Source organism: Cottoperca gobio, chromosome 1 (genome assembly GCF_900634415.1).
Source record: "Cottoperca gobio chromosome 1, fCotGob3.1, whole genome shotgun sequence".
In the NCBI taxonomy this organism is placed as follows: Eukaryota; Metazoa; Chordata; class Actinopteri; order Perciformes; family Bovichtidae; genus Cottoperca; species Cottoperca gobio.
The window spans coordinates 3205971-3232937 of record NC_041355.1 but is presented as its reverse complement, the minus strand read 5'-3'; the positions used below and the strand labels follow the sequence as shown (position 1 = coordinate 3232937).

General features: G+C 42.3%; 2 protein-coding genes across 3 annotated transcripts in view; one reads left to right on the top strand and one right to left on the bottom strand.

The window, feature by feature from the left end:
- Positions 1-357: 357 nt before the first annotated feature.
- aimp1a (aminoacyl tRNA synthetase complex interacting multifunctional protein 1a) lies at positions 358-11701 on the bottom strand. Of its 2 annotated transcripts, none has more exons than XM_029442894.1 (7): positions 11549-11701; positions 8443-8573; positions 7488-7601; positions 5483-5632; positions 3666-3874; positions 2191-2359; positions 358-654 (listed from the first exon to the last, which is right to left on the bottom strand). In XM_029442894.1, coding segments are annotated over exons 1-7 (942 nt in total). In that variant the 5' UTR covers positions 11551-11701; the 3' UTR covers positions 358-487. The 2 variants fall into 2 exon arrangements, with proteins under 2 accessions (XP_029298754.1, XP_029298765.1); XM_029442905.1 differs by having other exon boundaries at positions 8443-8565; positions 11549-11695.
- Positions 11702-11936: 235 nt separating this feature from the next.
- Positions 11937-26967, top strand: part of tbck (TBC1 domain containing kinase) — a 44983-nt gene continuing 29952 nt past the window's right edge. The window contains exons 1-22 of the mRNA XM_029439103.1: positions 11937-12085; positions 12920-13124; positions 13495-13567; positions 13785-13899; positions 14020-14093; positions 14915-15056; positions 15139-15199; positions 15292-15353; positions 15767-15828; positions 15921-16069; positions 16287-16425; positions 16536-16635; positions 16844-16893; positions 17016-17145; positions 17565-17663; positions 17755-17817; positions 17896-18022; positions 18189-18239; positions 18332-18415; positions 19804-19889; positions 21751-21787; positions 25442-25603. Of these exons, the coding sequence (XP_029294963.1) occupies positions 12932-13124; positions 13495-13567; positions 13785-13899; positions 14020-14093; positions 14915-15056; positions 15139-15199; positions 15292-15353; positions 15767-15828; positions 15921-16069; positions 16287-16425; positions 16536-16635; positions 16844-16893; positions 17016-17145; positions 17565-17663; positions 17755-17817; positions 17896-18022; positions 18189-18239; positions 18332-18415; positions 19804-19889; positions 21751-21787; positions 25442-25603 (2059 nt within the window). The 5' untranslated portion in view covers positions 11937-12085; positions 12920-12931. The remainder of the gene's footprint in view (positions 12086-12919; positions 13125-13494; positions 13568-13784; positions 13900-14019; positions 14094-14914; positions 15057-15138; positions 15200-15291; positions 15354-15766; positions 15829-15920; positions 16070-16286; positions 16426-16535; positions 16636-16843; positions 16894-17015; positions 17146-17564; positions 17664-17754; positions 17818-17895; positions 18023-18188; positions 18240-18331; positions 18416-19803; positions 19890-21750; positions 21788-25441; positions 25604-26967) is intronic.

The following is a 26967-nucleotide window of genomic DNA, read 5'->3' as shown; positions in this document are numbered from 1 at the left end:
CATGGCACTGGCATCACAGAGCCCAGACTGAGATGCTGAGCGTGGGCCAGGAGATCGGAGCGCTGGGAACGAGCACCATCTAAAGTAGCCTCTGCCCCCCCCCCCCGTTTCATCCTCTGCTCATTAAAAGGCCCAGGACTAGAAGAAGTGGAAACCAATGACGCTCGCTGAAGTCCAGGACAGTATGTCCTTTAGAACTAGAACCTCACAATCAAGCTAATGCGCCTCTGGAGAGGAGACGAAATTGGCGAATTGGATTGAATAACTCAACTTTATAGAGCCTGACGGTGTGTGGGCAAACAATAAAGCATCGACGTAGGACAGATCCTCGGGACACGCTCTAAAAGAAAGTATGCATCATTTTCAAATCTCTTTATTGAACATCTTTTAAAAAAAAGCATTTGCTTCCATTCGTCACCTTCCTGTTTCTCATCACTGCAGATGATTGCCGAGTAAACACCGAGCTATTTCAAGCATCTCTGTTATTTCATTTGATTCCACTGTTGCTCATGGTTTGGGCTTTGCACACTCCCTTGCCGGCGACTTCAAAGGCAGCTCCCTTGTAGGTTGCGACACACTGGCCGTCCGTGCGTAAGTCCGGCTGGATCTGCTCCCACACTTTCTTTTTGGGGTTCAGCTCTTTGTCCGGTTCACCTGCAAACAAGAAGTCAGTTTGAAGCATTACAAACTCCTCTGTTCTCGGCTCACACGTGCAGGATTCGTGGATACCAGGACTGACGTTTCATGAACTTGTCACGTCCTTGCACAATCTCCAGAAATGTTGTTTTAATATATTCATGCTAGGACACAAAGATTAAAAGATTATTTTGTACAATGAGTTGTTATAAACTGAAGCCAATACAAATTACCTTGATTTAAAAATCGGGACATTTACAATTGTATTCCTCCCATGTGAATTGGATCATGTTCTATTAGAGTTTAAAAACTCCCATTTGTTCTTAGTCATTATTCCAAAAACATCTAAAACTTCTCAGAATCAAAAGATGCATCCAGGGAGGGAAAACAATTCTCTCTCCACGTTGCCTTTGTTTTAGATGTTGCCTGGCATTTGTGAAAAATCACAGACTGGCTTCTGTCTGGTGTCGGCTTTTCTCTCCCCCCCACCCCCCCTCCCCACATAAATGTGTTTCATTTCCCAAACGCTGCCATTTCTGCCAGTTTTACGACCCAAGAGTGGCAACAATCGCTTTTGATCAGAACCGTGAAAGTGGTTTTGATGAGCAACTTGAGAACATTCTTAAGTTCAAGCAGAAGTACAGGGGCCCCATTAGTTTGGGGAAATGTTGCCAATTACAACCATGTACTCACACCAGCAGTGGATTGGCTGTAATTGAATCTGTACTTTGGCGCTTTGGTGGATGGGAAAAAAACGTTCCATTACAAGTATTTCTAAAAAAATAAAATCCCAGCCTCGGTGTATTGTTTTAAAACATCAAGAAGTCGACACCACAACAGAACGACATCAACCAACTTCTTAGAGGATGCTTTGAATGCGACTCTTTTTAATGTCGAACCATAAAAATGATTGGAGGCAAAGTGGCCGGGACATGTGTAACGCAGGGATGATGCAGCTGGGCTCTGGGTACTTGGACCACAGATCCAACTCCATCATATCCTCCTCTTCGCTTTAGTCACAGAGAACTGAACCCCTATTGTTTTTTGGTTATTGTTCTCAAAAGAATATGAGAACAAGAACCAATAACCAACATTGTCCACTTCCATTATACATGTGACTTTTAGAACTACGGAGACTTAAACCACACCGGTACACACGCTTTGATTTTAGACCCACATTAGTTAGAGGTTGTGTTTTAACGCTTCACAGCAGGGACCCTGACTCGTGTACGGTCTAGTTGAAGTGTAAATTAGTAGGGAATACGGTTGGCAAATTACAATAGTTCAACTTAAGACAGTTAGGCTACATTCCTTAGCAGCGAGCGTTGATTAAGCGGTCACAGGTCATTTAGTCACCACCAAACAGAGGAGTCGTCTAATGAGAGCTTTCAGTGGGGTCTTTGAACGCATCATGATTGGTGTTGTTTCTGGCAGTGGGAAGGTTAAACGACACCGTTCGTTTCCTAAAGTCAGGGAAATGATCCCGTGATTGTAACGCGTTAGCTTTATGCTAATGATCGCTATGTTTTTGAGGGTACAACAAACTGCTGGTACCTGGGAAGCCCTGGAAAGTGAGTCTGTCTCCTGGCACCGCTCCACTCGGAGGGTCGATGATTTCGATCTTGTCTGGTGAGCTGGCACACATGACCATAGCCTGGGACACGACTCCTCTCATCTTGGCTGGCTTGAGGTTACACATGAGGACTGCCATGCGGTTCTGCATCTGCACGGGGAACAGAAAACGAATACTTTTTTTTAAATTTTACAGCCCATATGCCCTTAACAACAGAGAACAACAAATTATACCTAATGTACTTAAGTAAAAAAAAAAAAAAAAAGATCAATTGATGTGGTCCAACAGAGAATTTCATAATCCAATATAAACAATAATGCCAATTCTCTTGATTTAAAATGGTTTAGTCAGAGGTTTACGGTTTGTTTGCCTCATTTCATTAACCAAAGGGAGCGAACAGGAAAACTTTAAAGTCGAGCCTGGAGACCTCTGCGGCTTACCAACATTTAAAAAGAAGACCAGAGGCGGTTTCTGGCAGAAAAAGAGAAATCCAGCATTCCTTCAGATGATGCATGTTATTCCAGCGACATCCTCTTCAGAAATTGCTACATAAATCTAAAATCACCCATGTTACTTTGACAAGAGTTTTACTCGTAGTTTTCTTTTTTTCTTCGAGATAGTATGCAAATGTTCCGCTGCAGTATTTACCAAACAAACTGTTTGACTTGGAGCGATACTAAATGTGCACCGTAGACATTATTTATCCTCGTCTAACAGACATTAAAGAGTGCTGCCGTTAAACCCTTAATGCATATCCTCAGATGTGTCGCGTTTCAGACTGTGCCACAAGAAGCCGTTGCTGCAACCGTTTTAAGAAGTCAATATATTGTCAGTGTGGATGGAGAAAAGCCTTTTTCTTTCTAACAAAGGGTTTGTTACACATGATTTCAGCAACATGTGGTTCCATTTAAATGATATACACTGTCTGCATACAGTATAATGCAGAAGTGTAATGCACAAAGGCTCCCTGGTCTTGAAATAGAAAGAGACAAACTCAGAAATTACTGACGACCATAAAAGCGCACAAATTAGTTTGCAAATCATAAATGTGAAAGCAAAATAAACACCAGTATATACACGACGGAGATCGTAGGAGTTTCTCAGCAGCAGCGCGAGCACAGAGTTTACCTAAGAAGTCACTTTAAATGGACCAATAAATCTTTATTATGACCCTCGAGAGCCATTAGTGTATATACACACACGTATACAGCGATGCTTGTGTGTCTAGTGAAAACAGCTCTCTGCAGGGATTCATACATGTTACATGCTACACTTCCCTCACTCACAAGCAAACACTGTAGTAAGTTTAGTGCAACTACAGGCTTGCAACCTGAAACCTGATGAAACCCTAACCCTAACCCTAATCTAACCCTAACCCTAACCCTAACCCAACCCTAACCCTACACGTAATCTGGATTCTTGTGAGGTGTTCCCTGACTCGTTCCTTGCTCTGTACCTGCTCCAGAGGGATGTGCTTGACCAGGCCACTGACCACCGTCCTTGGGGAATCCTCCCCCACATCCACCTGCTCCACATACAGACTGTCGGCATCTGGGTGCTTCTCGGCTGTGATTATACGCCCGACGCGCAGGTCCAGACGAGACACGTCCACCTTGGCCTCTTCTTGAATAGGGGCCGCCTGCTTCTTCTCTGCTTTCTCCCCACCTGGCATACACAAAAAAATACTGTCATGCTCACACGCTCGGCATTGAAACTTTATGTACCATTTGGTTAGGTGCACTTTCGGCACAGACAGTCAGACAGTAGCCATCAATCATGTGTGAAGGGAAGGTTTGTCGAAGAGAAGCATCTGTGACAGTTTTCATGCCGTTACTTTCTAAATGTGCGTGAGATTATTGGAAATCTTTGTTTTAAAAGCACCAACAATATTTCAGCCAACTGGTATCGCTCCAAAAAGGAAATTATAAAAAACAAAAGTCATAGTTGAAACAACACTGGGCATCTGTCTGGAATCGGATTTAATTTCCTCCCATAAAAGAAAACAAAAACCCACCAATGACGACGGGGCCCCGGGGGTTGCATGCGGGGGCATGCGTTTCAAATGATCCGTCAGTAAATAAAAAAATAAATTAAGGGAAATTACTATTTCTTTTCCACCTCTTTCCAGAAATGTGGGGCTCATACCTCGGACTAAATGACAATACCAATACCCGCTTTTGGCCCGAGTGCTACGTGATCAGATGACGCAGCAGAATAGCAGATGCTTCCTCCCGAGAGAAAGAAAAGTACCTTTCACTCGCCCGGTTTGCTTACACATTCATTCCAGTGGGTTGCAAATGATGACACAGTCTTAAATCATTCCTCTGAGCCCACACCGGCCTTTGCTATTCAACATTTCTCCTCCCGTGTAATCTGCGCTCTGCGGCGATGACAGCGCAGCGAGGTGAAACACAACAGACTCAAGGTTACACGTCGGTTTGTAGACTAACAAGTGATGACTGTTTGAAGGAAGCGAGAACACGGTTACATTAATATCAGTAACAATGAAGTTAACATTCAGGTCACTTTACACAAAGGAGGGAGAAGTAGCTCCCTAACATCTGGACGTAAGAAACGCCAGACACATGGCAGCTCTTCTTATTGCTCCAGATAGCTTACTGCTGCAAATTAATTAAATATTTGAGTGATTTACGGCAAATTAATTACAACTCTGTGGCAAGGGTTTTGTTGTTTTGTATTGTAAAAACTTATCATAAATATAAAACCACTTTTAACGTCATTATATATCCGACACTGGTTTTATGATGCGGGTCCTAGAATGATGCACATCCACAAAACGTTAAATCATTTTTAATAAATTGGATTAAATTACTGGTGACATTAGACAAGGACGTCACAAAATGTAGCTCATAAATCATGTAAGTCAAACGACGCTTCACTAAAACGTCTTAGCGCACCGAGGCCCCGGAGATCTTGAACCCATTAAGAGGCCGATATCGCTGCAGAACATCCATTATCACCTGATATTAGAAATCCAAGTAGAAAAACATGTTGGGAGAAGATCAGTTGACTCTGGAAGAACAGAGCTGCATCTGTCCAACTGGTGACGGGAAAGACTGAATATCTATTGTAGTGGTCAGAAGTCACTTTGATGGATTTTAATACGGTCCTTCTTGCTAACAAAGTGTAAATGAAATGCATGACACAAATGCTACTAAACAGCATCTCTAGAGGCGTTTCATTTCATTATATTGGATGTGAAAACTTCAAAGCATTCATAATAAAAATCTATTTCTGTCTTCCAGCTGTTACCTTTTTTCTCTGGCTTCTTCTTTTTACTCTCCTCTTTGGGAACGGGGCTCTGGGTGTCAGCAGAGGGTGCCGCTGCAGAGGGTTTGGGAGGGGTGGGCTTCGAAATGCACTGGATGCTGTGGTCCCCCGATGGCATGGCCACCGCCAGCACTACGTGGGGGAACAAGGGCAAAAGGTCAGGAGGAGCAAACGATGGAGTGGATCACAGTTCCTATCTGAAAGACTTCTTCTTCAGCATGTCGCGTCTAGCGTCCGTAGCAGTGAAATACACAAGGTGCAATACTTTTTGGAGTTGCCCTCTTTTCAGGCACAGAGCTGGTCGCATCAACACAGTGCGGTGAAATGATACAGACGGAGCTTTATTTACACACCCAGAGGGAGGACAGCTCTGCTGGTGCAAACAGTTTAGATGGGAAAATGACACAGTGTCCAAGTTGATGGAGCCGGAGGAAATGGAGCCATAAAGCAGGGAACAATGTCCTACAATAACTCCAGGGAAAAGAATAACCCCTCATTTAAGGCGCCTGACGTTTGAATTCCCACAAAAGCCAGTGCCCGTGTCTGACAAACATCGGTCTGCAGGCACACCACCGTCGCCATAATGCTTTTAATTATCTTAATTCTATGTTAAGACCTGAGATCAGTTTAACTCTTGACATTCCCCTTACGTTTGCTCTTACAGGTTTTCGACATTGAGAAACAACTTGTACTAACCGAGTGTGTGCTTACAGTGAGGTTCTGTGGTGGCACCATTACATCTAATGGATTTAGACTAGATTAAAGATGCACTGGATCATTATTGTTGTATTTACAATGAATGAGTGTTTTGTGAGATGGACTAGTAGTGTCGAAACCACAGAGAATGATCCGCCACCAGTCCCCCCCCCCCTCAGGTCTGCAGAGGTTTTCATGTGCGCCTCTTACAGCTCACAGTATTGGGTTCACTGAGCTGACCGCAGCTAGCTGATGAACACACTGAAGCATTTAGCAGCTGAAGAGACGTTTAAATAAGGAGCTGGTGGAGACCAAAGCGGAGCTTGAAAATCGAGAGCATATATTGGACTGAAATTTGTCACATGGCCAGAAGCACAAAACCAAATGAATGCCTTTGTTGCTGCATGTGAAAATGGTCAACTATTTTGCAATCATGTTTGCCATAACAACTTGATGAGGTGATAATATGACAACAAAAGTGGACCCACAAAATGAGTGCAGCTCTAACGTCTGTGGGTTCCAACAACGCTCGTCCTCGACCCGACTCGTTTTCAACTTTAAAACGACGTCGAATCGAATTTGACTCCGAACCTCAGTGACCGTTTTCACCCCTTGGCTGCAGAAATGTTGCATTTCTCCTGCGACTATTACATTTAATAATTTGTCTCAATAACGAAGCAGCAAATTGCTATCAAAAAGCTTCGTATTTATCCGCGTTCTGATTACGCTAGTTTATGCCACCTCAAAGCCCCAAAAACAAACATCACACTTAGATGCAATGTGTGTGTGTGTGTGTGTGTGTGTGTGTGTGTGTCGGGTGTGTTGGAAGGCATTCCTTCTAACGTTCCAACACCGACATATTGACTCTTTTTCTTTTGACTACGGTTGAATTGCTTCTTTATTACTGCAGCGATTTCCTGGAAAACATTTAAATGTGTGTTAATGATCAGAGCTGTTTGTGTCAACGTATGTCAGACGCAAGAAATAGCTGACAGACATGTTGTCCCAATCACTCTAATGGGGAATCTTGAAGCGCTATGGCTGCTTTTAATAACAACTAAAATATCCGGTTATAATGGGCTGAGGCGAGAATGCACAAGATGTTATCATTGATAGTAAACCAAACAATGCTTTAATGAGCAACAACTGACATCAAATGTTTTTTAATGTCACACAACTGCTTCTATAACTGGATATAAAGGTTAACAACATCAAGGTCTTTTTGTTTTAAAGACAAGCAAATATTTGATCCGCGATTAAGGTTTTTCGCTGGGAACCGAACTCTACATACCTCCCCTCTTCTTCTCTTTTTCCAGCAGCTGGTTTTTCAGTTCTTCAATGTCGTTCTTCAGTTTGGCGTTCTCCACCATCAGCTTCTTCTCTTCTCTCACACTGGCCTGGACGACTGCAGCGAGGCACATTATTGTAGCTCTCAGCACAGGAATACATTTCCACTCTCCCACGGGACGTTTTAACAACTGCTGAGCTCGAACAAATATAATATCGACTAAAATAAAGTGACTTTTAAAAGAGAGAACACGCCTTTAATGGCGCGCCTTTTGGATTCAACAATCGTCCCAAGGAGTCTTAAAACACAGATTTGTATTGATATTATTTATCACATTGTGCAGATCGTTTTCAAAGTGGACCTTTATCTTTTCCACAATTCAAAAACAGAAACTTCTGCTTACTCGTCACACTTTTGCTCAAATAAAACAGAACTCTATCTAATAACAATAACAACATGTGTACGACATTTACTTATTTATGAATCAATCAACTTCAATGGCGATGTGAATTTCCCGCCTAAAGTGTACGAGGTATATTTGGCTGATTCTACGAGGCGAGCTTAAACACACCATGGGAAATCATCTTCACAATGACAATTCTTGTAGATTTAACAATAACTCTCCCATAAGCAGGGCCTCAGGTTTCACCACGCTGTTAGTCGTCCAACAGGGATTTCACTCTTTAAATTATGAGACTATGAATCACGAACGCAAGATGATGTCACTCCTCCGGCCAATACAGAAATGCATTATGTACTACACTTGAGCTCAGCAGGACTTTTTCAAATAGAAATGTAGCCTTTCTAGACAAATTGGTACTATCCTGTGCTATAAACCTAAATATACCTTTTGTGAGACTGTGTCATAATGAATTGGCCCGTAATCAGCAGGCAAAATGTTCTATCTTTAAGTGTTTTAGTGTCTGGTTGTGTGTGTGTGTGTGTGTGTTTCTCTTACCGGCTTTCTCCTTCAGCAGCTGGACTTGTTGTTTCAGGTACTCGATGAGCTGGTCAGCCTCGACCGCCCGCTGCTCCAGCCTCAACAAAGGATTTGGACTTGACATCTTGAACAAGGAACGAGCTAAATACCTAACGAAAAGAAAAATCAGCAACATCTCAACACCAGAAAATGTTAGATATTCCAACATCGTGGAAATACAATCTGTTGGGGTTGATCCTGTAATATCTTTCTGGGGTTTTATAGATGTTTGTATCTGTGCTTTAGTGTTTAAATGGAGGCAAAGGTTCATGCATCACGCTCACGTAAGTGCAGTGCTTCTCTAAAGTACTACGCTGAACATGTTTTGGAGTTACAAGGTTTGCATTCCAGTGCAACGCCACCACAAACTACAGCCTCTGAAATGACCACTGACTTAAGTCAACTCCTGTCTGTCAACGAAAACTGAACATTTCAAAGGGGACATGTGTTTCAGGGCTGCATTACACTGTACAGGGATTCCCTATTTTGGGGGAAACATGTCATAACATGTCTATAGTGACAGTGTTTCAACTGCTTCATTAGTAATCACTTTATTTTCTTAAATCCAAAATGTAGACACTGTAGAAGCCATATTGGAACATGTCTGGCAACAATCACAATCTGACATGTGCAGCCCCAGTAGGTATAAGCCATGTGCTAACAGGATTTCTTTTATATATATTTTGGGAGGCTGCCAAAAGCGACCAAATCTGAGCTCTGTCCACGAGGCACGCTGAGAGATAATCAGAAGAACCTGTGTTGTTGCTTTCCATAAAAAAAACGAGACAATATCTCTAATCTAATCTAATCTTGATTCCTAACTCATCACATTTGAAAGTGTTCTGCAGCTGGATGAACTCCGCCTTTCATAGTAACAAGTGACGAGAAGTGACACGTGAGAAGTGACATTTATCCTTTAAACCACACTTAGCGTCGTCATATTAAACATTGAGTTTTGGAGATTAAGTTCACAATGGATCAGCCACTCCTGGGCCACTGGACCAAAACACAACTGGACACCATTTGGGGGTGATGTTCTTTTGTTTTTGTTTTTTTTAATCATATTGAGCTCTGTAAATTACTTCTTGCAGAAAGGAGGAAAAGAAGGATTTTAACAAGGCTTAGGCATGGAGAAGAAAACTTCTTACACATATTACAGGGAGGCGCTGGAAAACAACAGCTGGCCCGAGATGAAAACAAAATGTTAGGGGATGAGGAAATTAGAAACACAAAAGAGCTGGAGTTGATAAAATCAAGGATCAAAGCATTGCTTTTGGAGAAACTGAATTGATTTAAACAGGCCCAGTGGTGGAGTAATGACAAGAGCCACAAGAAAAAAGGCTGATCTCATTTGGATAACCCCTAGAGCTCGGTCCGGGGGCTGAGGTACGGTCTGCAGGATAAGGGGTCATTTTAGCTTTAGATTTCAGATGGAAATAACCAAATGTGTTAACAATGTTAAAGTGACGTGGACATTCAGCAGCCTTCAGGATGCCTGATTTACCTGTCTTCACTGTATGGAATTTAAAATATCTTTGATTTATCTCCTAATCTGCAACTGTATACATTTAGCAGGTACACTGCGCTGTGCAGGGGAGCAGCTGGGGCTCAACTCCAGAAGGCTTCTGCCGTATGGATCTCCTCAAAAATAGGCATGACTGCTTCGCTTAGTCATAAAAGCTCTTAATAGTCCAGACAAACATTGCATGTCTGCATCCATTTAATGAATTACGATATCAAAGATAATACGGCATAGCTACACACAGACTGCACCGGTGGTTGGAAGCAAATCTGTTACACTTAACTACCAGCTTTCTCTGGTATGGTGCTGGTGTGAGTGAAAACCCACAAGGATACAAGTGTTTCCTCTTTTCATGCTTCATTCCCACAGTAAATATATACTGTAGGTCTATACTTCCCCACCTGGCTGCCAACCAGACCATTACAAAGGAAGAGAGAGCAGTATGCCAGCACCACCTGAAGGAATAGGAGGGACCTACACATTTAAACTTACAATAAACTATAAGATGTGCAGTCTTCAGCACCAGGTGTAGTATATTTACCCTTTTAATTGTTTTTTAAACGCACATGCAAACATCAATGTACACATAATAGTGACAAAGAACTGTAATAATTGAGACAAACCTCAGCGATTAACAAGGCAGAGGTACATTTGGTGACACATCTAACATTAATTACAACATTACATTTGCTATATTGATATGATATTTCATGAAATTGGTTAATAAAGAGGTTCATATCTGACAAAAAAAACCAGCAACTACTGTCTATGTCTGTAATAGAAAACAGCAAAACATTTGGGAACATGACAAAGCAGAAATAGTGACACGATTATGCATCTATAACAACAATCTCCATCATCTTTAATTGATGTGTCAGTTTATAGTATGAAATGTCCATTGTGATATTTTCTATTTCCATATTTTCTTATTTGTTTAGAGATGTAGTCATTGCACAAACATATTGAATTTAGAAGAGTGCGAAAAAGGATTGATTAACAGAATAAAAATATAATTAATTGTTTAAGGTATTTATCAGACACACATTTCAAAACATGCAGCCAACAGTATTAGTGGATATTTTTATTGTGACATATTAATATTTGACCCTCAAATGTGAGGATTTACTTAATTTGTTCTGTTTTTATACCACCAAATTAGTAAAAAGTAAAAATAAAAAGTAAAATATAGCACTATACACACATGAAAAAGAGGATTGTGTGTCAAAATACTTAATTATTATTAATTATTGTGAAAGACTTGGCAGAGTAATCGAAAATGAAACAGTTTGTTAGCCTGTTAACGTTGCTAGAAAATAAAACAAAGACTAAGGCATCCAATCATTTGCAGATAACAGTAATCAAACAACAAACGTATTATTTCATATTTGCTATTAGCTGGTCCAGCTCACATAAAACTACACCGGGACAATGAACATCAACTTAACGTTATGCTAATTCTCACGTAGCTAGCACCGGTAAGCTACTAGCTAGACGGTTAGACGTTATTGACGATCCGTGAAGTTAAAGCATTACAATAAAAACACAGAGGTTTATGAAACTTACATTAACTCTGAGAAGCAACCCCAGCACGTTACGGGGAGAGGTGGGGGCTTGACAGCTGCTCGTTACATCAGCTAGCTGACAGACAGGCAGCTACAAGCTACAAGCTAACCCCGGAAGTGGTTCAGGCCCCTGCGGTTAGATCTCTACATCATGTGGAGTGTAGATTCTGCATTACCGTGCACTATCCACATGAGCTATAGATCAGATACTGTCGCAGAAATATCAGTAGGCAACGGGTAGTGCCTGTGTGTAAATCACTTTAATGACAAACCAACCTCTTGAAAAAATACGAAATAAATAATACAAGGAGCCCTTTGTCGAGGCTTTGAAATAACTGTGTTTTGATTTAAGTTCCATAACTTTAATTATGTTTTCTTCTGTGCACTGCTTTGTCGCACAAACATGACGTCATTGATTACGTTCACTCAGCTGTTTTCATCACATCGCGGAGGCAGGAAACGAATTCATTTAAAAAACATTTTATCAATTATTTCAAGTTCATTCTCCCGATATGGTCATGCAGCTTTTCCATTAAGCGTGAGTAACGTTAGACTCATTTTGTGTTATTGGTTTCAAACCCGGGCCAATAAGACAGTTATATTAATAACTAGGCTAGCTGTTACAGACACACAGTGGGTTTAGCTGCAGCATCACTGTGTACATTGTGTCTTTTGTTTTCCAAGTTAATGCACGACTATATGGTAAACATATTATAGTTACAATGACCTGTCACTTGCTTTAATGATGGTCTCTGCAGCAGAAACATAAACATGCAACCTTACTAGCTTTACGTCTGGCTAAGCAGTTCCCATTTCTTTCCTGTTGTAAACCCCCCCCCCTGGTTAACACTGGATCGATGGCAAACATGGGAATATGATTGATCATACCATGGTGATAATCACAATGTTGCTCTCATTCACAGTAATACACTCAGTGGCCACTTAATTAGGTACACATGTACTATGCTATGCAATGAAATAAACTGTTTTGCATTCAATCTTACTTATATAATGGCAATAATGTTCATGTTAAATAAGTTATGCTTTAGCATTGAAGTCATACTTACTTAGTGGTGGTTTTGTACTGGACTGCACCGCAATCTGAGTTTTCTAAAAAATCCTGCCTGCTGTTCTGTATGTACAAAGATTAAGCTCAAAATATAATATTCTCCAGTTCAACACCGATTGAATTTACACATTTCTGGCACCAAAGTGAAACTATTATATGTTTTGTAAATCCAGTAGAATTGATGGCAGAGCTGTCGTGTTTAATTGCAATACATTTTATAGGTGTAACTAACAAATTGGCCACTTAGTGTATATTATCTCATATTATCCATTTATTTTATTAAAGTCTCTTTCCCATTATCAGTGATTTAAAGCCATGAGGCCCCTCAAAGACGCCCAGCTGGGGGCCTTCACCTTCTTTGCCTCAGCTTTACCTCATGATGTCTGTGGGAGCAATGGCCTCCCCCTCACCCCAAACTCTATCAAAATCCTGGGACGTTTCCAGATCCTCAAAACCATCACTCACCCCAGGCTCTGCCAATATGTGGACATCTCCCGAGGGAAACACGGTAAGACTTTCTCTCTTACGCCTTGTTTATTTCATTTTCAGTGAGCGATATTCTGCCCCTTGATGTGTTCTCTCGCTGAGCGTATCCAAAACATACCCAGCATTCAAGATGTAACCTGGGTATTTGCTTTTCACTTTCTAAGATGGCGACAGTTGTTTTGTGTTGCTGCGATTTATATGCACAGTTACAGTAATTGTATTTACACTTGGTAAACATAATAACTTTGTGTAGCACTGCATTTTATTGTAGTCCAACACAACCTAAACCAAAAAACAATCGTTACCTGCTTACGCATTATACATAAACATCCATACGTGTCTGTTAACTTAGTTACATATCTTTGTTTTGCTTTCTTCTTCGTGCTTTACAGAACGGCTGATTGTTGTTGCCGAACACTTTGAAAGCAGTTTAAGTGATTTCCAGAAACAGGGGAAAACAGCCAGGTGAGACCAGAAGTAATTACAATATCTGTGATAACTACCTTCACTTGCACGGGTGATACATTCTACTGTTTATGATGTGCAGGAACATCGTGTGCATTAACCTTGTCATCTACTGGCCGAGGATATCTTTGCATTTGAACAGTTTTATTCGAATTTCTAATACTTGAGTGTTGAAAATGTAGATAAAATCTTTATTATGACTGTTTGTTTATGCTAGCCCAGAGAAGGTGCTGCAGATAGCCTATGAGGTCCTTGAAGGTCTGGAGTTCATGAACAAACATGGCATGGTGCACAGAGCCCTCAGCGCACACAATGTGCTCATGGACTGCAAGGTAAAGCATTGAGCTGTTCTATGTATGTTTTTCTTTTACTTACTGAAAGTCTGTCCAATTATAAATACTTCCTTGAATGTAATAGTGCCACTCTAAAGATTCTTTTTTTTTTTTTTCTAGGGGAATGTCAAGCTGGCAAAGTTCGGCCTTTATCACATGACGGATCACGGGGCCGATGTAGGTTTTCCCACCGGGTACGTCTTCCTCTCCTCATTCATCACAAGCGAAGGTCCATTAGTGCTCTGGAACTCCTCAACTGTTGGGGCTGAGCTCTGTGAGCTGTCTGTTCAGGGTCAACGGTTCACTTGTATCTGTTTGCTGTTAGTCAAATCATAAATGGGGCAATTGACCATAACACTGATGCATAATGGAACATGCTTTTTCATAGAAACCAGCCGTTGTGGTCTAGTGACTGTAACAGATCGGTGGACTTTTATCTTAATCCAAAGGCTTTTATGTTCCACCAAGTATCTCTCTGTAATATCCTTTTGCAGGTTGAAAAGGAATGATGGCACACGCACCCGTGACTTTCAATAAAACATCTGGATGGAAAATGTAATAAATGTAACAGTCAAACAGCTCTGCAGATTCTTAGCAACAACTGGATACATATTACGCTGTCCTGCCGCACCCCATCATTCTGACGTGTGTGTGTGTGTGTGTGTGTGTGTGTGTGTGTGTGTGTGTGTGGATCAAGATCAACAAATAGATTTTTTTTTATTGATTATTTAATACAAAAAGTGCATTTTAATTTTAATTTTAATTTTTTTCATTCTATTATTTTTTTTAATTTAATTTGAAGTCATTTTTTAGTTGGCAGAATATCCAGTTTCTCCTATTAGACATACTTTTGAAAGGAAATTCAACTACTCTCACTAACATATGAAAGACTATGATGGGATGTTTCTGCACTGTGTGCTATTTATTTCCATGGAGAATACTTTGTATTTGTAACAGATGTTATTTGCAGGGGAACACAGTAACGTGCTTATCTGTTCTGTGAACATGACCTCAGGTACCCATCATACCTTGCTCCGGAGGTGATCGCTCAGGGCTCCTTCCACCGCACTGACTCGTCCCATGATGAAGCTCCTCTGCCTTCAGGACCCAAGACGGATGTCTGGTCGCTCGGGGTTTTGCTTTTTGAATTATGTGCGGTAAGAACCCTTGCATATATCCTTAAATACAACATTAACACAAGATTGTTTTGCTGCAATGTGTATTAATCTTTAATTCCAGGGGAGACGACTGCTGCAGAATATTGACATTAGCGAGAGATTGAAATTCATTCTCACCTTGGGTAAGTGAAAAGGACATCGTTATTCAAAGCACCGAGCAACGTGCTCTTCAGCTCAGTTAGGCTCACGCTGCGGTATTGTTGGTCATTCTCAGGTTGCATGGACGACATTGTCACCGTCCTCGCTGAGGAGCACGGTTGTCTGGACACCATTAAGGTAAAGATCCACGGCTGCCTCCATCCTTGTCAATATATAATTATATATAAAGACATTCTTAATGGTGTTCTTAAGGAAAGAGCTGTTAGCCATTCTCAGGTAATTAGGGTTAGTATTGGCTCGAGAATATTATATTTAAATAAAAGTAGAAGTTTGGGAAAGTAAACAAGACAATACTTGACAGTTTTCTATACTCGGTGTACTCAAAAGTGTTCTGTTTTGTGTGTAAACACTGTGTTATTATTACAAATACACATTTAATATTGTCCATTATGTTAGAATTACACACGTTGTTTATGCGTCTGAATGTATTAAATCAGACGTTTAGTCCCACTGGTCGTTTCGTGAGATTATTAGCAGTTTAAATGTATATATTGTGCGTACTGTAGCTAATTAAGTCGTTTTTGTTGCAGGAGCTGCCTGAGAATGTTCTCCAGTTATTAAGGAAATGTTTGACATTCCTTCCATCCAAAAGGTAAATACAGCCTCTGAGTTTCCAAAACACGTGTGAAGGCGCTGTCCGTGTTTGTGGGTATTTTGCTGTCACGACTACGTCTTTGTCCTCAGGCCGACCCCTGCAGAGCTGCTGGGAGACCCTGTGTTTGACGGCGTCTCCTGCCGCTACACGCCCTTCCAGAAGCCCGTCAGTCTGTTCTCCTCCTCCCTCCGCTGTGCGCATCTGGAGCTCCCAGAGGACATCAGTGACCTTTGCAAAGGTCTGCGCCGACTACACACAACTGCACATGCATCCTTACACTCACCTATACACACCAATCACCCATCAACCCTTCTTCCTCTTCACTAAAAACCTCAAAAATCCAGTGTCTTAAAGCGGACTTGATTATCTTGAAATGAATTTGTTCCATTATCCAGTAATCATTGTCTGTGCGTATGGGGAGGTGTTTACCGTTTGGCGTGCACGTGTGTTACTAGACGACGATAATGACTACCTGTCGGAGCGGGCCATAAATGAGGTGTACCACCTGTGGTGTCTGGCGGGGGGAGACCTGGAGAAGGAGCTGACCAACAAGGAGATCATACAGTCCAAACCTCCAATCTGCACACTGGCCAAGTACGTACACTACACACACACACACACACACACATGGATGAAGGCCTCTGCTGGTTTTAGGTGATGTTCAGACTTAGATAAAAAACGTCTCTCTGTCTCTCCGTTTGAAGTTTTGTCCTGGAAGACGGGGAGTCGTTCGGCCAGGGACGGGATCGCAGCTTCTTGCTCGACGACACCACAGTGACACTGTCTCTGTGCCAACTGGGAAATGTAAGACAACCATTGTGTAAATGTATGTATTGAAGCATAGGTTTGGGGCTTGAGGGTACGTTTTCCAAATATGCTCTCAGTTTTGAACCACATAGCACTCATAAACCTTTTACATGATCTGTTTATCACACGATCTGACAACTGTTCCTGAAACAACGCATGTCCACGGTTGTGAATGCTGTTGATCCTTCTCTCTCCCTTCTACCAGAGACTGAAGGATGTAGCAGGAGAAGCATATTACCCTCTGCTGGAAGACGAGTAAGCAATCTCTCTTCTGAATTTTCCGCTTTCTTCCTCTCCTCCCCTCCCCCGTCACTATTTCTCACCTCACCCCATCATTTATTGTGATGTCCTATTTCCTTTACTTCTCCCTCCGTCAGACAGTCAAGCCTGCCCCAGTCCAACAGCAGCAATGAGCTGTCGACCGCCGTCACGCTCCCACTCATCATCCGCGAGAGAGACACCGAGTACCAGCTCATCCGCATCATCCTCTTTGACAGGCTGCTCAAGGTCTGGGCTCCATACAAATTCACACAGTTGCACACACACACACACACGTGGGACGCTACGCACATTAGCATGTATTTCACAATTACACCAAATGCCTAAATATGTGAGCCTGGGGGGGATTTTGGTTGAATTAAATCTGGGTAATGTATACTCTGTTTGAAGTTGGGTTGTATGATGAGATGCTGATCCAGAGCCTGAGTCGGCTGCAGTTTGGAGAAGCAGACTGGAGGACCGGCATGGAAGAAGAAAAAGCATTTTAGCGCCCTAAAAGAAAGACAAAGAAAGTTAACATCAGTTCAGCTTTATTTAGAACGTCTTCGCCGCTTTACCTTTCCCATCAGACGTTATCTAGAAGCTGGACGTTTCTTTGTTTGTGTTATTGTGTGTTATTGTCTCCCTTTGTAATGTGTTGTCTTCAGGCCTATCCTTACAAGAAGAACTTTGTGTGGAAAGAGGCCCGAGTGGATATCCCTCCTCTTGTTCGAGGCCTGGTGTGGGCCGCACTGCTGGGCATCGAGGTACAACAGTCGTCGTAGTCCTGCGTTGAGGAAAGCTGCAGTTTCAACTTGTTGTTTTGTGCGTGGACACTTATAAAAATGTTTTGCACAGGGTGACATTCAAGCCAAATACGAGAGCACTGACAAGGACACCCCCATACCAACTGACAGACAGGTATTAAAACTATACAACTTAAAATGTCACGTCAGGTAAAACTTCCACGGGGACTTTAGCTTCACTTTGTGTTTACAGATCGAGGTGGACATCCCGCGCTGCCACCAGTACGATGAGCTGCTGTCGTCTCCTCAGGGCCACATCAAGTTCAGGCGTGTGTTGAAAGCCTGGGTGGTCTCGCACCCTGACCTCGTCTACTGGCAGGGTCCGACACTCAGTTTAATTGAAGCCTCTTCTTTTATGTCATTTTCATGTTCACGATTCCTTATTGTACCGTACACGAGCGGACACTAGATGATGCTCACGTCACATCTTGCATACAGAACATTTGTATTAGAATCTTTATTTACATTTTCTTTGTATCATTTCAGGTTTGGATTCACTTTGTGCCCCATTCCTCTACTTGAATTTCAATAACGAAGGTAGGAATTTAAATTCTAATAGCTAATAGCTCGTGTTTACATTTGTACCGTCCTCTCAGTTTATCTTCCTTTCATACTTATTCTCTTCACAGCCCTGGCATATGCCTGCATGTCCGCCTTCATCCCCAAGTACTTGTACAACTTCTTCCTGAAGGACAACTCTCATGTCATTCAAGGTGAGACATACTAGAACAAGTGTGTGTGTGTCTGTGTGTGTGTGTGTGTGTCTGTGTGTGTGTGTGTGTGTGCTGTGTCTGTGTCTGTGTGTGTGTGTGTGTGTCTGTGTGTGTGTCTGTGTCTGTGTGTCTGTGTGTCTGTGTCTGTGTGTGTGTGTGTGTCTGTGTGTGTGTCTGTGTGTGTGTCTGTGTGTCTGTGTGTCTGTGTGTGTCTGTGTCTGTGTGTGTGTGTGTGTGTCTGTGTGTGTGTCTGTGTCTGTGTGTCTGTGTGTCTGTGTCTGTGTGTGTGTGTGTGTCTGTGTGTGTGTGTGTGTGTGTGTCTGTGTGTCTGTGTGTCTGTGTCTGTGTGTGTGTGTGTGTGTGTGTGTGTCTGTGTCTGTGTCTGTGTGTCTGTGTGTGTGTGTGTGTCTGTGTCTGTGTGTGTGTCTGTGTGTGTGTGTGTGTGTGTCTGTGTGTGTGTGTGTCTGTGTCTGTGTGTGTGTGTGTGTGTGTGTGAGAGAGAGAGAAAAGTTGCTGTGTTCTGACCAGTAATCTTGTGATCGCCAAATCTTTTCTATTTTAGTTTCTCCTGAAATCACCAACACGCTCACACACTTCACTTTTCTGTCTCACGTCACCCTCTCAGGGTGTTTCAGCTCACGTCGCTAACTGCCACTGCACGTTAAGTAATAAGTTTTAAACATGGTCAGAGTACTCAAAAAACAAATGATCATCATCTGGCGCAGAGCATCAGGCCGTCAGCTCAATGTTGATTAAATTTTGGCTACATGTCGTTTCAAAGCTGTGAAAAGTAATTTCAGCCGGTCCTTAATGGAGTTGGCAGCCGAGCCACATCATTTAGAGAGATAGGGAAACAAATGGAAACTGCAAAAGCCTGCAGAGAAATGTCACGAGCAGTTCTTATGTGACAACAGCTACACCTCTTGAACTCTGTGGGGAATGTGGCTATTATCCTTTGCGTCACTTGATGCCCCATTGGCTAATGTTTATCCGTCTGTTTGGAGCTCCTTTGTTCATTTACAGTGTGAAGAATGGTGGGAGCACGGCAGCACAATGTTTCCACTTGGCACGTGCACAAGTTAGTTTCCAAGGTTGCACAGTTTTTCAGCAGTTGACCTGCAACACTTTGGCTTTCTGTCAGAACACGCACGAACAAAGAAGTCGAACTCACATGATTCTGATGATCCACTCTCTCCTCTTTGATATGAGCCAACAAATACCTTTTCTTAAAGAATATAAACTATGAGATCTCATCGCTTGATGACTGATTTACTAAATCCAGTCATTGACGAGTGTGTGTGTGTGTGTTTACGTCTTGTGTAATACCTCGTGTTGACTGTAAAGTCTTTGGTATGTACAGACCTCTTGCCCTTTTGCCTGTTTTTCAGAGTACTTGACCGTCTTCTCCCAAATGATTGCCTTCCATGACCCGGAGCTAAGCAACCATCTAAATGAGATCGGCTTCATCCCAGACGTAAGTTACCGAGAGTTCAGTCGCCCTGACGTACTGACGACGATAGTCCGCAGCCAAAGGAAAGGACCGTGCACAGATCACTGTGTTTATCCTTTTGTGCCATTCACACTTTTTGTTCCACATCATCCTTTACCAGAATGTGTGGCGAGGGTCAGGCTCTCCCTACAGTCCACCGGTGATGATTTGTACAGAGAGTAATGTCTGCAAGGCACACTTAACGATTGCGCTCTGCCAGGCTTACATTATTCTTCTTACTCTGTGCCACTTCTTCCTGCCCGTCCCTTCACTCTTTACAGCCGTTCCCAGACATTGACAAGGTTAAAGTCTCTCCCCTCTCTGGGGTTTCAGTTAGAGTGCTGATGAATGTGTGTCACCTGTGGACCGGCCACTGGGACATTACCCGATGAAAAGTGGGGTCTCGATCATAGAGGAGTCAGGGATTAAAGCCTCCTCCTCCTCCTCCTCCTCCTCCTCCTCCTCCTGCAGCTCCTTCTCTACAGTGCTGCAAGTGAAGACACAACTGTGCTTGTTGATTGTCTGTCATGAAAGACACTTTGGCTTAGTGCCCAAATGTTTTTTCTTTAAACAAAGCCTTACTTTGAACAGATGTCTCATCTTGAATCTGCTAATATCTTGCTCATCACTTAGTTTTTTTCCACACTTGGCTCTTCAAAGAGAAGCTGTTTATGATTCTGACTCGACACAAAACGGCATTTACAGTACTACCAGCGTTGACTTGTCTTTCAAAAGCTGTGTTTAGTTGTTAGGCCAGGACGATATTGGAACCAGCTTTGTCGGTGCAGCTTTCACGCTTGATGTCAATCCCAGTAATTAGACTTTACAGACCATAAATCCCCTTTTCAGAGAACACTCGGAACTGCTGTTTTACTGAGGCGATAAATCCATCTGCCCTAAAAGACCAAATGTCACCGCAGTATTAGATTAGATTGTCCGTATATCCAGATTGAGAACTGGCTATCTGGATATAGTTTGTCTCGTGTAAGCACGCGGCAGCTACAAGTAATCTTTATAAATGTCGTGCTGTTAAAGGATTCGGTTCCAGTGCGGCCTGAAGCCATCGGCAGAGAGTCAGATTGGCCAGCGGTTTAATTCAGGCCATTCTCAATTTGGCCACATCTGCTCTCCTGGGTCTCCCATTTACACCTTCACTAATCCAATCTGGCTGGACTCGCCGCGCTGCCACCGAGCTGTTGAAATTGAGGCCGAGCCTCGGTGGCTCTCTCTCTCTCTCCGTCTCTCCTGGTCATCACTCCTGGGCACGGGAGCGGTTCTACCAGACCGCCACCAGCTCCTACGCAATTAGCCATCAATTAACCGACTGAGATGAGCTGCAGTATTCCTGCACACTCTGAGCATACTGAACATTACTGAGTGTGAGTGACGGTGGCCAGCGATTGGCAGGTGTTTATAACAGGTGGTTAATTGTGTGTGTCTGTGTCTGTGTGTGTGTGTGTGTGTGTGTGTGTGTGTGTGTGTGTGTGTGTGTGTGCGGTCTTTAATTTCAATTTTATGCATTTCCTCCAGGGAAAGTGTGGAATGGAGAGAAAAGAAGGATGGATGACAAGATTTGTATAATGACATTCATTGTTAGCTTTCTCCCCATCGACTAATAACCAAAGTCAGCACTTCTCTCTTTTATTGCTGTTTCCGTTCCTCGCGAGCCGCAGAGATGTGCAGCCGCGTGTGCTGCTTTTCTTAAGGAAAGCTCTCTAGTGGGAAAGCGGTTCATTTATTTCACTTTCAAGCTCTCGGCAATTTGTTTCGACGTACTGAATATTGCATACAAATGAATGCCACATTATCTTATTAATGTGACTTTTTTTTCTTTCTTACCACACAGCTGTATGCTATCCCATGGTTCCTGACTATGTTTACACGTAAGTAGCTTTTCTTTGTACTCAAAATGTGAATATGATGTAGCACTGAGCGAAATCTAGTGTGTCGGTGTGGATATAAAAGAGGCTGAAAAGGTCACCGGGTCCAGTGTGGAGCAGTTCTGAAGGGTGTTGTGTTTTTCCTCCTCGTGACCTTTTATTGCAGCTGCTGATTAATTCCAGCTCTGAAGGGAAAGGACTCGACCGATCAGGCCAACATTAACTCAAATACACCAGCACATCTTTTATTTATCTTTGTTTTGTATTTATCTTAACATTTTTAAAATCCCAACATAAAGCTCATAAGACACTTGCCTGCAGCAATGTTTCTCCCCCGTGTGGGAAAAGATCAGAAAGCCAATTACCAGCAACAAACATCTCAAATACTTTGACAAAGAAATCCTTTTTCCTTTTCTCAGTCGTCATTGATGATGTGTAACCGGGTAGTTTACTCATTTATCTCCATCTTCTGCTGCTTCATACTTCAACTCCACCGCTCGTTACTTGTCAGAGATTTTAAATACGAAACATGTTTTGCATTGTAATAGATTAAAGTACAACAGTGCTGTATATAAAGCAGCTTGAACGAGCTCCTTCTTAACTAATTAATCAGTAATAATTATCAAATAACTCAATAAAATTACATTTTGTTGCCAATACTTATATACTGTACAATTTTAAATGTGGGAGTTGTATTTATAGGATTTATTTGGGATTTTATAAATATTATTATGAATTGATTTTTTATGATTTATGATTATGGTATTTACAATAGTTTGATTTGTTTTTCAAATGTGTGACCTATCTGTGATGCAATACAAAACATTTGCTTCTTAACCAAATGTAAGGTTAAGTGATTCCAGTATGTTTTAGTGCCATTTAAAATGTTTTAAGTGCACTTTATTAATAATAATCAGGATAACAATGTGAATTCTTTTCATTTTGGCCTGGATAACCATGACAGTGGTGGTACTTATTTAGCTACATTAATCTAGTTAATAAAATGGCCACTTTGGACACTGCTGTTAAATCAAGTTAATTAGACTAATCACCGTGTAACGCACCTGTGGTGTTGACATGCTGACTGACTCTGTTTTTAAGAGAAGAAGAAGTGAGCTGGAGCCTTCACAGGCGTATTACAGCGCCCCCTGTGGGCCAGTCAGCACCACTCTCTTCATCAGAGTCGTGACTCACAAGACTATTAATGCACTAAATTAGAAAAATAACATCCACAAGTGCTTTTAGACATTTTATGAAATGCAGTGAGCCATTGTGGGTGTTGGGATGGTTTCAATCATGCAGCTATTTGAAGAATATTGATTACATTGTAATGATTTTACAGTCTGCTGAATACGCACATTATGTATTCTAACCTGCACTTTGTGAAAAGATATTTTTAAGGTAACATTAAGAAGCGAAACATACAGCATGTCTAGGTCGGATCTGCCAGACAAAATCAATTCCAAGCGCTCTATTCCAGGATGGTAAAAATAAAAAGCCTTTAATAAATATGGATTTAACACATTATAAAAAATACATCAACACTTATTGGCAAGCTTGGATTCCTACGGAGAACCTTGAGGAGGACATGATTTATATTTATATATAACTTATTATGCCCATATTTATTAAGCTTATTTTCTTTTTACCATCTTGAGTGCCCTAAATTGGATTGCGTGCACCACATCCTACTAATAAATCTGTTCCCTCCTTTTAACGTGACTTCAAGAGCACCTGTGGACGTAGAGGTCAAGATGAACAAAATATCACTTTATAAAACATTGTTGTTTAAAAATAAAGAAGCTCACAAGGACCCTTTTGGCAGAGCTGTTGACTATGAGAAGATTTATTCATGCATGCAGGACTGGGGTTGTACAAAAATAAGCAAAAAGCACTTTTCTAATAGAATCCATTACAACAGCCCCGCAGTATCTGCGACTCCTGCGAAGCACTCAGCTTCTGTTCAGACGCTTGTACTGTGAGAGTGTCGATTCAACGTGGGACATCTTTAAGGGCGCCGTTTAGGTTGTTAACTCGGACCGCTTTATGTTTGATGGCGTTTATAATTTGGTGTCATGCTCAAAGTATATACGGGGAATAACACTTGGTGGCCAAATGATTACGAGATGTTGATGCTGTCGACATGTTTGAGACGATGCACACGAAACAGATTCCAGCAATAATTGGAGGTTTTTAGAAATCTGTGTGAGTAGCAGAGGAACAGAATGTTTTTTTCTTTTTTGGCTTTCATGATGCACTTTGTCAGCTGTTGGCAGCGTTACGCTTTTATCTTCCACAAGGCGCAGTTGGAGCTCTGAAATATGATCATATTAGAGAAGGTTTACAGATCATGTCACACATTTAATAATGTGCCATTAACCTCTGTGTCTTCTCGGTACACACTCATCATACAGTATGCAACTGTTTGAATAACTTTTTACCTTCTTGATATATTATATAGTTGCATTACAACTTTGCTGGTCTGCAGATTTGCAGAACACAACGTGTGATTTATATTTATTCTAGCCAAATTGATCTAGATCAGCGCTTTTGTAGTGAGGTAATTCATTCAGCTAGACATGCACACGCACACGCACACGCACACGCACACGCACACGCACAAGCACACGCACACACACACCAGTCCTGGGTGGAGAGTGTGAGGTGGTGTGACCCTTTTACCCCTTATCCTCCCCCTGAGGCAGTGTGTGAGTCCAGTATTCAGGAGGTGTGCCCCTCTGACTGCTAATGTCCCCAATCCAATATGAGACAAGGTTGGAGGGTCATCTTCAATACACACACACACACACACACACACACACACACACACACACACACACACACACACACAGACACAGACACACACACACACTCACTCACTCAGACACACTGCCTGTCACTCACATGCACTAGTCTGCTCAGCTGACTGCTAATGTGATGCGGGCCGAGGCATTTTCTGACCACTCCTGCTCTCTCGGCATCACCACATTCAAACTACACACACACACACACACACACGCACACACACACACACACACACACACACACACACACACACACACACACACACACACACACACACACACACACACTTCTACTGCCCAGCATTCACCTTAACAAACCACAAGATGATAGAAACAGGTGGACAGCACTGCTTCTCATGCATAAATCTCAACAGGGAGGAAACATAACATTTTCGAATACTGAAAGTAATATGATGGAAATAATAGCTGCAGTGGGACACATTATCAGGATGTGGTTTTAGTTGGCTTGAAATAACTTGTGCAGGTTCCTTGCTCTAAAGCTCCTCAGCCCCCTGATGTTCTTCCTGTCATTTCCCACAACAACACCCACCTAAAATCATTTTCCCTGCTGCCACCCCCACATCAAATATCCCTCCAGGCAATCTTGCCAATGCACAATATTACTTGGTGAGCTTCCCATTTTAAAGACATAGAGCCATGTTAAGTAAACGCGCTAGGAAATGCAAATCACACTCATTATGTACAAACGGCTTCCCCATTTCTCACTATACGTGTGTCGCTTGCTATTGTCCCGCTTGCAGGACCCCATTGTGCATCCCTCGAGGGATTTGTCTTTGCAGGCTCTCTTATTCAGACCTTTTGTTGTGTGTTTATTTCTGCACCGGCCATACAGATGTGTTTCCACTGCACAAGATCTTCCACCTGTGGGACACGCTGCTGCTGGGTAACTCCTCGTTCCCCTTCTGTATTGGCGTGGCCATATTGCAGCAGCTCAGGGACCGTCTCTTGGCCAATGGCTTCAATGAGTGCATCCTACTCTTCTCTGACCTGCCAGGTGAGAATGTGAATCTTTTTAAATGTTATGTCTTCCCTTTGTCCTAGGCCAAATGTTAATAAACAGCCTAACATCATCTTCCTATTATTTGTTTTCTGCGTGCGTTAAGCCGTTGCAGTCCTCTGCTGTTGTGAAAATCCCACACAAATACTTTCTTTCTCAACTCAAAGGTTGTCCATCTGTGCGAGCAGCATTTGCAGGAGGCTGTTTCCACTAATGTGTGCTGATGTGTCTTGAGTTAATGTTTTCCTCAAAGCAGACAGCTCTGCTCTCCTACAGACGCACTCCCTCCTTGATCTGCTCCAGGCGTGCCACGCTCTCTGCATCAGTCCAACAGTCAACTGCTGCACCCTGCAAATCGTCTGCCACATAATTCACAACCTCGACGGTTCTTTGCAGCTTTCCCCATCGTTTATAATCTCCACTCAGAGCTTCAAATCCATCTTTATTCTGCGTCAACTGTTTAGCCACTAAAGTAAATTGTTTTGCTTTTTGGGTTCTTCCGTGCTATGAGACGTGAACCAGGGAGACTTAAGAGGCACTTCTCCAGCTCCGGATAACACATGCAGGATTACACGAGCAAGAAAAAGAGATAAATAAGGTGGAGGGTTAGCACGGGGGGGGTGTGTGTCGAGCGTGCTGCCTGGAGCAACTATCTAAAAGTTGCACTAACACAGGAAGAAGGTGTGGCTGTCGCAGATGGGTGTCTGCATCTGTTTAATATGGGTTTTCCCACAGTCATTACAGATATTGACTCACATCATGAATTGCAGTTCTTTAACCTCTCATGACACCACCTAAGTAAAATATCACTGCAGTGTAAAAATAAGGTGTGGATGTGGAAACTATTGAAAAAATGAGTCTTTTAACTCGGCAACCATGGTTGTTAATCCCAGCAGGTTTCAGTGCATTGCAACTAAAAGGAGTAATTCTGCCTCCTTTTCTCAAATAAGACACAATGGGAGGGACGAGACATGGAGGAGGAAGTGGCAGTGGGTTGGTTCTAATCATGCAAGCGTGATGGAAGTGCAAACCTATTAGGTGTTTGCTCTGTTGGCTACACATATTTGTTAGGACTGAAGTCCAAAGGGTTAACGTTGTATAGGCAGACACTAACACATTTGTACCACACGGAGTGAAGTCTCTTAATGCGTGCCTTCTATACTGCACCTTTTTTTTTTTTGTTGCACAAAGACATTACTTCAGCAAAGTATCGGTGACATAAGATCCGACAGCAGCATCCGTAATGCACGTCTCTTCAGAATGTACTTCGCGCCTTGGGGGGGGGGGGATTGCTCAAACTATTTAATTTAAAACGCTGCTCAGCCTTTTTTTTTTCTGTCTGAAAGGCAGAATGACATTGG